Source organism: Stenella coeruleoalba (assembly GCF_951394435.1).
Source record: "Stenella coeruleoalba genome assembly, chromosome: 9".
Lineage (NCBI taxonomy): Eukaryota > Metazoa > Chordata > Mammalia > Artiodactyla > Delphinidae > Stenella > Stenella coeruleoalba.
In genome coordinates this window covers 82159890-82173394 of record NC_137155.1, presented here as the reverse complement: position 1 = coordinate 82173394, position 13505 = coordinate 82159890, and the positions used below count along the sequence as shown (strand labels likewise).

General features: G+C 36.0%; 1 protein-coding gene across 2 annotated transcripts in view; it reads left to right on the top strand.

Annotated features, from left to right (window-relative positions):
- The window catches only part of TNPO3 (transportin 3), an 82582-nt gene that overhangs the window by 44936 nt on the left and 24141 nt on the right, over positions 1-13505 (top strand). For both annotated transcript variants that reach the window (XM_079930944.1, XM_079930945.1), the window contains 7 exons: positions 1969-2076; positions 3779-3870; positions 6025-6164; positions 8456-8647; positions 10348-10439; positions 11327-11403; positions 12889-12949. In XM_079930944.1, the coding sequence (XP_079787070.1) occupies positions 1969-2076; positions 3779-3870; positions 6025-6164; positions 8456-8647; positions 10348-10439; positions 11327-11403; positions 12889-12949 (762 nt within the window). The remainder of the gene's footprint in view (positions 1-1968; positions 2077-3778; positions 3871-6024; positions 6165-8455; positions 8648-10347; positions 10440-11326; positions 11404-12888; positions 12950-13505) is intronic.

Genomic DNA, 13505 nt, shown 5'->3' with positions numbered 1-13505 from the left:
GTGGGTTTTCTGTCACTCTAGCTTACACTGAAGAAGTCAGTACCAGTATAATGAAGAGTGCTAGGTCTATGTAAAAAGAACTCAATCCTGCTGAGCCAGTAATTCTTCTGGGAATTCACCTTAAATAATTCTGCAGAAGAAAAAAATTGCTATTTTATGTACAAAGCATTATCTATAAAAGTAAAAAAATGGTAAACCCACGTACAAGAGTATTAGAAGAAGAAATTCCCTGGTGGTGCAGTGGTTAGGACTTGGTGTTTTCACTGCTGGCGGCCCAGGTTCAGTCCCTGATCGGGAAACTAAGATCCCGCAAGCTGTGTGGCATGGTCCCCCTCCCCCCCCCAAAAAGAATATTAAAGAGTTACGTATATTATTATGTAGCATTCTGATGGATCATAATGCAGCAGTTAAAAATAATAACTTGAGATAGCAATAGTTGGTACGCTAAATGAAAAAATGTCAGATTTTATAATATGTATTTTTAATAGCATAAAATATGTGGTTGGATTAAAACTAACACAAAGGTGAAATATTTGTGTGAGGATGTGGAAAATAACTTATGATTCCCCCCCCCGACACATATGTGCACATTTTTCTTTATATTACTTATACGAATTTTATAAGTTAAAATAAAATATAATCTATTTGCTTAGAATAAAGTACACTAGAAATATTATAAAACAGTCCATTGGAAAACTCTTCAATCTCATTCTTCGCTTAGTCACTTCAAATTTTGTAGCATTTATTTCATTCTTTTGGTTGGTTGGTTTAATATCCCTGTCCTTCAACCTATAACTTGGAGTGGGTTTTTTTTCCTATTGCTTACTATTAAATCTGACATGAAAACTGTCTATTCATTTTAATGTTAATGTTGTTATTTGAGTTATGGTATTTTGTATTTCCACAGAACCTTAGTGATGATTTAGTTTAGTGGTTTTCACTACTTGTTTTTTAAAACTGAGGAATCTTATCTTCAACTACATATTGCTTGGAAGCCTGATAAGTAAATAAAAGCCGGGCTGCTCTGGTTTAAATGGCTCTGCTTGCTTGATCCGTTTCTTCCCTTTGCTAGTTCTGTGACACCATTTCCCTGGCAGGTAATTCCTTACACTTGTAGGTGTATAGTGCTTTATAATTCATTATCTCATCTGAGACAGCCATTGTTTCCTCCTCATTCCTTGACTTTAATTTTTGCATCTTAAAGCAAGGAGGTTGAACTAAATCAGCAATTGTCAGTAATACTAAGGGCTTTTTCCAGATACCCATGGTCCAAGATTCTTATAGGTGCCCATAACCATCTCACAATTGGTAAGCCTTAGTTTACTCACAGGAGGGTGTTGGAATAAGAAAACCTTAAGCATGAAATGTAAATGATCTCTGTATTTTTTAATGAAAAATTCCAAATATACAGCAAAGGGAAAATGATTTTATAGTGAATATCTGTATACCTACTAGCTAAATTCTACCATTAATATTTTATTATACATGTCTTATTATGTATCTGTCCACCTATATAAAATTCTTTTTGAAGTCTAATATTCTATTCTGTGTCTAGTTCTTGTGATAATGGTTGATTTTGGTAGATCTTGAACCGTAAAGCTTCAGAGGCTTATTCAGTAATAAAAAGCTAGGCCTTATCTAGATAGGCTAATAAACTCTTAAGTTACCACCTCTTCTAGGTCACTTCCCACCCCCACCACTCCAGATCTTTCCAACAGCAGGCAAGATGTAGCTGGGACACACAAAAAAAGAGAAGCGTTTCTAATAGTCAAGGCAGAAGATAGGTTGTATTGACTTGACACACCTAAAAGTTTGGGATACCCTCTATAGTAAAATGTCTTTGTGATTTAGGCGATTCATCTTTTTGTTCATTGGGACTGGATTGCTTAATGGCTTTTTTACTCTTGATTTTATAAAGTAAATGAAAGCCTTAGTTTAAAACAAATGTTATCTGATTTGAAATTTCAGGAGGGGGTTCCTGAGGAGACTGATGACTTTGGGGAGTTTCGGATGAGGGTGTCAGACCTGGTGAAGGACTTGATTTTCTTGATTGGGTCTATGGAGTGTTTTGCTCAGGTAAGGCCATTTGGAGATTCTTAGCAGTTTTACCAATCACTTTAATTGTGTTAACTTCTATGTCTTCTCTAAGTGTTCCATCTTTTTCTTCAATCTTGATGGCTAAATGGGACAGTAGATATGCAGGTGCCTAGCACACTGCCTGGCATATAGTAGCTATGTTTGTTTAGTATCTTACAAGCCAATTGCAGTAAACAGTTCAGTTATGGTTTACACTATAATCTTGCTAGTGAGAGTTGTTCCACTTGTTCAGTTGAAATGGAAGATCATGGATAAACCTTAAAGCCCCCAAGATACTTATAGGGAATTTGGACCTAGCCAGGAAAATAGACAAGTTTTTCTGCTTTAATAATTATGTATCAACTCCTGGCAACTCTTAGTTATTTGGCATTTCCTTTGTTCACATTTATGGTTAGATTCCTTTGCAGTTTCATCCCAGAGGTGACTATACTAGAGTAGAAGAATCATAGTCCTGTGGTTTTACTGACAATCAGCGAGTAACATTTTACATCATAAGGTTGCAGTCACCACCATTCCACATCACTTAACATTAGCATAATGTCAGGTGGTTTTCATATTGCTGGATCATGCTCTGAATCCAGAAATACTAGTTTTAATGCTTTGTCAGCAATACTGAACTAACCTAATTTGGGGGGATGGGTAATCCAGGCATTTTGTGTATTTGGGGGCATCATCTGATCTAGAAAGTGTTCATAAAATTATAACTATATTTCTTTATATTAAACAAAGTATGTTTCTTTATCTAACTAGAAAGGGTTGGGGATTCTTAGCAGATTTAGTGAGATCCCCAGATCATAGGCAGATGACCTGTGCTCAGATTTCAACTCTTCTCTCACTGGCTCTGCGGCTTTGAACAAGTTACTTGTTCTTCTCCAGACCTCAATTTACAAATTTACATAAATTATTAGTCTTGTCCAAGATGTGTACTGTGGGACACCAGTCTCATGAGATGTTCTTTGCCAGAAAAAACAGTTCTGTCAATTAAAACTGGAAAATGACTTAAATAGTATATTTAAAGGCTCTGTGAAGTCATACAAGAGAATTGTTTAATTTTATCTTAACTAGCAGTGTGTTATATGACTACAGAAATCTTATTTAGACTAACACCCAGTCATATCCCACTGATGGATATACCCTGGGAAGTTTCTGGACATCTCTGAGTATTCTGTTTGGTCTCTCCCCATCTCCCCTTGCTTGGACATGGTATTGTGATGGGTGCTTCAGAACAGCTACTTTTTAGGAATTTAATCTATGCTACTAGTGTTGATGCAGACAAGTGGTTAAAATAATAGAAATGTAAAGCCAATGCATATGCCGAGGTTTTACATCATATCTCATTTTTAAGTGTGTTTATGTATTTATGAGTTATTATCAGGACCAGGAAAAGACACTCGTGTAATATGTTTTGTTTTCTCCATAATACTCATTTTGTGGGAGTAGATGGTAATCTTGATATACTCTTGGGGCCCTAAATGGGTTTGTTTCAAATATTAAACTAGTATTACTTAGAGTTAGTGAAGATTTGAAAAATGAAGATACTATTTTTCCCTGGCTCTGAGAGATAAATTTAGAAGCAAGGGGCTAGATTTATTTTAACTAACAGAGTTTTTTGTTTTGTTTGTTTTGGAATTCTATTCTGTTTTCCTTTTAATGGATCCATAATCCACCTCTTCTTCTCTAGTTATATTCTACTCTGAAAGAAGGCAACCCACCCTGGGAGGTGACAGAAGCGGTTCTCTTTATCATGGCTGCTATAGCAAAGAGTGTTGATCCGTGAGTGTCTAATAAGTCTTTTGCTGGGAACTCTTAATATCAGAGGAAGGAAAATTACAACATTTTTCTCGTATGGGATATGTTTGGAAATTCTTAGAACTTCTTACTTCTATAATGCTGTCTAGTCTTCTGACTTCTAGAGTCTAGTCCAGAGTAGCATGCATTGTTGATATCCACGTTTTAAACACATTTCCTAGAGTTAAAATTATTTTGTTCTTTATGCTAGGAAAAGAATGCTGATTTATCTTCCCAACCTAGGCTCCCTTGTGCAAGTTGGTATAATCAAAACTTTGTTAGACTGTTAAATTGTTGGCACTTCCTTAAAAGCATTTGAATAGGCACTAATTTGGCTCTCACCTGCTTTTGTGACCTTGGGTGAGTTATCCTTACAAATATTTAATTATATTGTTCTCCTTTTTTCCTGTCTTGGAGAGTCATTTGTAAGTTTCAGAGAGGCCAGGCATAGGTACCATTTCACCTAAAAGAATAGCAAACTCTAAAGGGCAATTATTATTTTTGTTTTCGTCATTGGAAAATTTTAAATTATTAGATTTTGATTTCTAATTGCTTAGCATAGAAGTTCTATTTATTATTTCAACATGAATCCTTAAAAATAGAATTTACTTTGTTATGTGAGTTTATAAATCAATGCTAGTATCTGTCAAGTTTTCCTGTATTGTAATCAGATGTCTGCAGTTGAGCTCTCTGTCCATGGCCTTGGTTGGAGAGATGGTTAAGGCATGTATTCATAAAATGTACAGTCTTCTTTCTTAGCTGTCTTACAGGGTCTAGTCAATGAAATCTTATGTTGTTTCTAATCCAGTAAACATTTAAGGAGATAGAGTAGGTTTGTTTTTCTCTATTAAGGAGTTCTGGTCCTGAATCACATATCATACTATTTGCTTTGAAACCCATTTGGTATCTTTTGGAAACTTCAGTAACAGTCTGAAGATTATTACACTAATAATCTAACTGATTTGTGTTGGTATGAGAAAGGATGGGAAGAGAGTCTCAATAATTAGCTTAGTGCCCGTAGGAAGCATAAAGCATAAATGAGAGAAGATTTTATTTTGTTTTTTGTTTATCCACATTTCAAGCCAGCTGCATGATTACAATTTTTTTTTAGTGTATGAAGGACTTAATAGACTTAGTGTATCAGCAAGGAGTGCTCTTGCACTAATCCAGGATTTATTTGCATTTTAAACATCTTTCATTTCTGGATTACGTTCTACCACTTTGGGAGCATCCTCCACTCTGCTTAAAGAACTTCAGCCAGGGCTTGCTTGGTGGCGCAGTGGTTGAGAGTCTGCCTGCCGATGCAGGGGACACGGGTTCGTGCCCCGGTCCGGGAAGATCCCACATGCCGCGGAGCGGCTAGGCCCGTGAGCCATGGCCGCTGAGCCTGCGCATCCGGAGCACAAGCTCCGCAACGGGAGAGGCCACAGCAGTGAGAGGCCCGCGTACCGCAAATAAAAGAGTGAAAAGAAGAGAAGGAAAGGGAAAAAGTTAATTCATGGAGCTGTGGAAAGTATTTGGATAACTTTAATTTTCCCTCATGTTCTAAGTCAGGGCACCTTTATTCCTACAGCTTGTGTTCTTGTTTCTTTAATTAGTGAGCTGGCCCACCCATGCTTACCTGTTCTTAAAGTATCCATTATCCAGCTATAAGAAATCTTTTGGAGAATAACAACTAATAGCGAGTGGTCTAGAATTATTTCTTCATTCATTTAGCCATTCAGCAGTATTTATTGAGTGCCCACTGTGTGCCAGGCACTGTTCTAGGTGCTGCAGATATAGGAATAAATAAAATGGATTCATTAAAAGAAGACATTGATCCACAGTAATTGCCTGCCTCTCCAATTTGAAGAGCCTTATTTGATAGCAGGATGTGTCTTTAGACACTTCACTGACATTGAGAAGATTAAGGAGCAGTAGTATGCTTCTCAACTGAAACAATGATATCTTCCATTTCTGTCTTTTCCTCCTTTTTGAGGGTTAAAAAACTTTCATACCAGATGTTAAGCACTTTTATCCAAATGGTTATTTATTTAGAAAGAAACCCTTTAGCAATGATTTGTGTCATTGCATCCTGTTTTTTAGCCAGAACCTAACCTCTGAAATTGGTAACTCTGAGTACTTGCCTTCTAAACTCAGGGAGAACAATCCAACACTTGTGGAGGTCCTAGAAGGAGTTGTCCGTCTCCCAGAGACCGTACATACAGCTGTGCGATACACCAGCATTGAATTGGTTGGAGAGATGAGCGAAGTGGTTGATCGAAATCCTCAGTTCCTTGGTATGTGTGAACATTCCTCTGCAGCTGCTGCTTCTGATTTTTCTGCTTTCTTTCTTTCTCTCTCTTACTTTTGCTTTTGTTTTCCTACTTTCTCTTTTATTGGTAGGTTGAATGTTTCTAGACACTGAGACTAAATATATGAGTTATTGCTTAGTTGATACAACATTTTATAATCTGATCAGACTTTGGAGAAAGGACCTTTGAAAGATTAGATCTCTAGATAGGGAAACAGTTTGCTACTAGTACTGTGCTTCAGCATAACTATTTCTGTCTTTGTTAGGCTTTGGCATAGGCTTGAGCTAATCAGACTGTCCTGTAGTTCTAAACTAGAAGCTGCTAATAGGCTAAAGCAAAGACAGTTGGGGGGGGGGGTGTTATTTCAGTGTTAAATACATGCTCCATTTAAAAACTAAGAATTATTATTGAAACTAAATAAGTACAAACTACAATGAAGAGTGTTGAGTTATATAACTTCTGGCTGCCTTTACTGACTTGAAAAAATAACTAAAGATCATATAAAATAACTTTAGAATTGAAAGTAAATTTAGAAATAATTTCTTCTAATCCCCTCATTTTCCAGATGAGGAAACTGAAATACAGAGAGACTAAATAATTTATCTAGGTTAATATATATTAAGCCCACCTGATGTTCAAGACTGATATATTCTGAGAATTTTAAGAATTCTCAAATTCGTGAATATCATTAAGTTTGTGCTGTACTTATGTTTATTACCACCTTTCGACTTGATTTTATTTTACACATGATCTTTTTTTATTGACTGAAACTCTTACTTAAAAAGAGATGTGTGTTCCTATTTTCTTGTTTCTGTATATAGAGCATATAAGATAGATAGGCTTATTACATCATAGCTGAGCCACTTCCAAGTTCAACATACCATTTAAAAATTTTTTCAAAATACCTATTTTCTAATTCTTAAATCTCTTCACTTCCATTATCTGTCTCAAAATTTGGCTTTCTTTTCTGAACACTTTCCACAAAGAAACTAAGTGGGTTTATCTGTTTGTTAAGGCTTATATTCAGTACCACCTGTAGTATCTTATTCAAATTTGTGCCTCAATTAGAAGACAAATTGCTGAGTGTTCATACTTACTCTAGAATAGTCAAAAACACAAATATTTAATTTGAGAATCATTGAAGCCTATAGTATTAGAGTTGCGTGGGCTAGGTTTTAGATTCTAGTTCTGATTCCCATGCTAAACAGGCCTTTTTGTGTGTGTGTGTGGAAGGGAGCAGTTTCATGCTGGGTTGGTGCATTGTTTTTGTCATTAGACTAGAAATGGAGATAACTTTTAAATGGGCTTTCAGAGATTACTTCTTTTATAAGGTTTGGTATGCGGTTACTCTGTAGTACACATAAAGTGCTCTTTAACCATGTATGATTTTTCTTAGGGTTTCTTCATAGAAAAAACATTCTGATTTTTATGAAGCAAGGTAAAGGATAACTAGGATTTGCTTTATAGGAATTCGCCTTTGTAATCCCTTTTCTTAGAACACTTACATTTGGCAGAAAGTAAAACATAATAAACTAATTCTTTTAGAAGTGCTAAAGATCCATCTGTGTGGTTTGGGGGCCTTTTGTAATTATAAAGAAGCAAGTATGAAAGTGTCAGCTTTAGATAACTGTCATTGTCCTGATTAATGTAGACTGCTTTTTTTTAAACAAAGTGACTAATCTCTGAGTATAATGGTACTCTTTGAGCCTTATCATCTTTCTTACATTACCCTATTAATACTTGATGGTTATATCCACCAGTGGTTTCAGACTGAATCAGTGGTTTTCAAACCGTGCTCTGTGAAGCCCTAGCAACAAGCAACAGTTGATTTCCACAAGGAAAGAAACGGAAGATAAATAGATAGGACTCTCTCTGACACCATTTGTCAGTGAGATCAGCCCCATTTTTATATGCAAAAACATTGGCGTTTAAACACATTTCTTTTTTGTTTGTTTTTTGTGCGGTATGTGGGCCTCTCACTGTTGTGGCCTCTCCCGTTGCGGAGCACAGGCTCCGGACGCACAGGCTCAGCAGCCATGGCTCACGGGCCCAGCTGCTCCGCGGCATGTGGGATCTTCCCGGACCAGGGCACGAACCCGTGTTCCCTGATCGGCAGGCGGACTCTCAACCACTGCGCCACCAGGGAAGCCCCACATTTCATTTTTTAAAAATGGTTCTTTTGCTTAAAAAGGGAATGTAAAACCTTTGTTCTAACAAATAGAAATTTTCCTTGAGTTTCAAATAATGTAATCTTTACGTATGGATTTTCTCCTTAGACCCTGTGTTGGGCTATTTGATGAAAGGACTGTGTGAAAAACCTCTGGCTTCTGCTGCAGCCAAAGCCATTCATAACATTTGCTCTGTCTGCCGAGACCACATGGCTCAGCACTTTCATGGACTCCTAGAGATTGCCCGTTCCCTTGATTCCTTCATGTTGTCTCCAGAGGCTGCTGTGGGCTTGCTAAAAGGTACTTACTTAAGATATTAAGAAGGAACAGTCTCTAAGCCACTTCTAGGGGTTATATCAGTTGTATCCCACTTTTCAGTTGCAGTTTACTCAGTTATAGGGAAGGTCACTCAGAGGGGAGGGTGTTGATTATGTGTACATGCATTCTTAGAATATTTTAAGGCTATATAACTAATACAAAGTGCTTACAGTATTTATAGCACGAACCTAGATTTTGGGTGGAGACAACACATTGGAACTAAACATAGTTCCTTTTTGAGTTGGGGGAAAGAATAAAAATGGAGACCAAATAAGCATTGCTATACCATAGAAGTAAGTGGAAATTTAAAGGTAGTGTGCCTGGCTCAGTCCTATAACTAGAAGTCAAGGGTTCTGGTCGCTTAATGGTCTTTAACCATTACTGATCAGTTTACACTGATCAAAAGGCAAACAGCCAGGGTGGTGATGAAACTCAGAGTAATGGAAGAACTAGAGATATTATGCTAGGGGAAAAGACTTAGAGGAGACTTTAACACAGTGGCTATTTTTAAATATTTGAAAGATTATCTTAGAAAAGAGGGAACAGATTTATTTTATGAGGAATTGATTGTTGACAGTTTACTGGCTCCTAGAAAGAAAATGCTTTGTAACCATACTTTCTGAAAACAAATTGGGGTGTCCTGTGAGGTAGTGAAATCCTTAAAGCTAATATATCAAATAAAAGATTGAGCAATCTTTTATTGGGGTATATCAAATAAAAGATTGGGTAATACAGCCTGTGCAGCATCTTTTAAGTCTCTGTGAGTGGCAGACAGCCTTGTCCAGATTGGATGCCTGTTAAATGTCAACTAACTGTTCTTTCTCACTTCTATGATCAGGTTCCCTACCAGCCAATGTAACTATGCATTTTCAGGACAGATTTTCTTTTCTTTTCAATCTTCTTTTGCCACATTTTCTGGCATTAAATCAGGTCAGATTTTTCTTAACTACTGCCAGCGGGTATCGCTGCCATCTTGTCATTTTCTAGTGAAATTTAACCTTGATGCTAATGTGACGTCTAACTTAGAATGTGGCATCCCAGTTATATCAGTGGTATCTTCTAGATATAGAAAACTTTTTAGTAACATTCTTTTCTATAGGGATGAATTAAAAGGAGAAAATTGTATTTGTTAGATTTTTTCCCCCTAGTTTTAAATAAAAAATCTAATTCGTCCATGGTTTATAGACTGTCAAGAAAAATCATTCAGTTTTTTATTCAAATGTGAAGGTTTATGGATTTATTACTGTTTATTTGGGGGAAAGGGGAGAGGGGAGATTTTTCGAACTATTTAAAAATGAAAGAAAGGCAAACTTAACTATTACTTTTCTGTTCAAAGCACTCATTTAAATCTTTGAAGAATTGGAAGTGGGGCTATCTATGTATTTAAACATCTTTAAACCAATAGGCTGCTGAGGAGAAATAGTTTAATATTAACTTCAGTTGTAAATGTCAATGTGAAAGTCAGTATGGTCTTCTAAGCCAAATAAAGAAAAACCCAACCATAAATAACAAACTATTATAATTTAAAAACAGTGCTAAAAAAAAAAAAAAAAAAAAACAGTGCTGATCTTTTTGAAAGAATGGAACCAGTCAGCCTTTTCTGTCAGCCATATGATGTAGACCAATGAATTACCTCAGTTCAGTTTTTATTTTCTTCATTTGTATCATCTTTTGTCTTTCAGGGACAGCACTTGTCCTAGCCAGATTACCTTTGGATAAGATTACTGAATGTCTTAGTGAACTATGTTCTGTTCAGGTTATGGCATTGAAAAAGGTGAGTCCAGTTAAGTAAGGGGTGAAACAAATATAATATGTTTACATGTTAGAAAGGAAAAGACAAAATTTTTTATTTGCAGGTGGTCTTTTATCTAACCAGAAAAGCCAAGAGAATGAACTGAGAAGTTATTAAAATTTATAAGTTTATCAAAGTAGCTATATATATGAAATAAGTATTCCAAAATCAGTAGATTTTCACTGTATCAGAAATACCATTTACAAGATGACAGTGGGAAAAACACCATTCAAGTTAACAACCAAAACCATAACCTACCATGTTTCCTTGAAGAGTGTTGTAAAAACGTCAGCTCTTCTCAAATTACTTTTATGGTACCATAGCAATGAACATACCAGTGGGATTTTTAGGAGAACTTGACGAAGTGACTCTAAAGTTTATCTCTAATAATATGCTGGTAGAAGTATCTAAGAAATTTTAGGAAAGAAGAGTAAGAGGTAGCAACTTGCCTTACCTCTTAAAATATATTATAAAGCTATAATAATTTTGAAGCTTTATATTATAAAAGTATAATATAAATATATATTATATAGTATAATACATATAATCTATATTATAATGTATAATGTCTATAATATCCTAATCATTGTAAAAGTAAATGGGAAAAAATTAAATGATACTGTTTTCTACTCCACAATGATCATACAGTAAAAGTTAATATGCATTCCTGGCCAGGATGCAGTAAGATGGAGGAAAATAATTTGCTAATATGAATTTAAAAGTTTTTACCATTTTGAGTAACTTTCAGGAATCTGTTATAAGGAAATAATCAGAGATTGAGACAGAGGTTGATGTACAAGGGTATATATTGCAGTGTTTGCTGTACGTTTGTATGTGTAATGACTGAGTGTTAATATCTGTCTCTTCAGCTGTTGTCTCAGGAGCCCAGCAACGGCATATCCTCAGATCCCACTGTGTTCTTAGATCGCCTTGCAGTGATATTTAGGTAAGAAGAGAGATGCCAGGTTCCTGCCCTGGGTTAAAAGCTCAAATGAGACCATTAGGTATTGAAGTAAGGAAGTGTTTTTTCCTCCAACTTCCGAGTACCTCCTATAAACTCCCTCTATCAGGAGACTAATTTAGTCCTATTACAATTGCAAAGGCAAATTCTAAGAATTTATTTTTGGTAGACCTTTGTCAAAAGGCCCTTTAAAATGTAATTAATTCTCTAGGTCTCTAGATCAGTGATTCTCAAACTTTAACATCCATCAAAGTTGCCTGTAGTACTTAAATTACCAAGGCAACAGATTGCTGGGTCCCATTCCCAGAGTGTCTGATGGATTGGATCTTGGATAGGACCCAAGAATTTACATTTCTAATAAGTTCCCAGATGCTGTTGCTTTTTATTCCAAGGACTACACTTTCAGAGTCATTGCTATTATAGTGTATGGGTGCAAAAAAATAATGAAGCCTCTTCAATAACCAGGTGAAATTAAACTTTCTTTGAAGTCAAGAGGAGCATAATGATTAAAACAGCATTAGAGTGACAGTGTTCAAAGAGTGATCCTTTCTTAGTTGCATAATATAATTTGCGAGTCCTGTAGGTATAACTGGAATATCAATTAATAGTTGCATAAATACCTATGTGGAAGAAATTAAAACTGAGGTGTTGTTCTAGCTTGTTCTTATCTACACATATTTTTTCCTGAGTTGGTATAATGCTTTCCTTATATAATTAGGGGAGCCCTGTTGCATACCATTCTGAGAGCCTATTAACAATAACTCCTATTTCACAATAAATGAAAGAAAATCTGCAAAAGGTGGACATGCCCTGATTTTTTAAAAATTAGATTTTTATTGAGTTGCTATTGAGCTTTTTAAAATTAAAGAATTTTGTTCCTTTAAAGAGGTAGGTAGCTAATCGTAGTGGGGTTTTTTTCCCCCCTGCTTTCCTTCAAATTAGTGGATTCTAGAACTAGACAAATAGTTGGATTGGATGTACTGTGGGTGGGCCCATGTTGTGTATCATTGGATTTAGACTAGAACCATGAGAAACGTCTTTGGTAGACCAGGGTTCCTAATGCTTTTGCCTTTTAATGCTGGGAATGAAGTAGTACTTGGTTTCTCATAGTGGATTTAGACAATCTGAATATATTTATTAGTTTGGAAGAAACTACATATTCAGGTTTATAAAGGGAAAAAAGATGGAAAGGATAGTTGTAGCGCCCCACACCCACAGCCCATGTAGCAGAGTTGGATTGAATTTACATGTTACAGTAGAAGAGGCTTAAAGGTGAGAAAAAATTGATGGGATGATTTAAACTGTGCTTGTGTTTGAACAGAGTGGGAGGAAAAGGTATTGATTCTTAAAAATACTCTGGTTTTCTTTAATTGGTGAGAATGATACTAAGTAAACTAACAGGGATTAGGGCCCTGGTTCCTTGATGAATTTGCTCTTCTTTCGCTAATTTGGGCCATTGTCTTTCCCCAGACACACCAATCCCATTGTGGAAAATGGACAGACTCATCCGTGCCAAAAAGTCATACAGGAAGTAAGTGCTAATGTATGCCTGTGGATCTTCCTTTTTCCTTATAAGGCTCTGGGTAACTAAAGTGAGAAGGTACTGTCTTCTAGGTTCACAGGAAGATTCAATTTGTTGATATGCTTTAAATATCAATGAACAGAGGAACAGAACCATCCAAATAAATATTTTTGATTTTAGATTTGGTAAGAAAACAGGCTGTGGGGAAATGCACTGAAAGGCCAAAGTAGGGAGAGATTAACTGTGTGAATCTTATTGTTGCTGGGAGGCATGATCATTACCGGCAAAATGTTTTTGACAAAGCCAGTTAACCATCATAGTTAGTTTCCTCTTTGATAATGTACTTCCTTTGTACTTTTTTAAAAAATGAGGGTAATGTGAGGATCAGAGGGCATGTTTTAAGAAGTGCTTTTCAGACTTCAGGGGGCAAACACCAAATATCCTTACGTGTTCAGCGGTATCAAAGCTTGCCATTTCCTTAGCTCTAGTCCTTTTGTTCAAGGTCTTCCAACTTCTTGGAACTGTCTTTAAATATCTCTTCCTCTATAATTCATTCTGCTTCTTC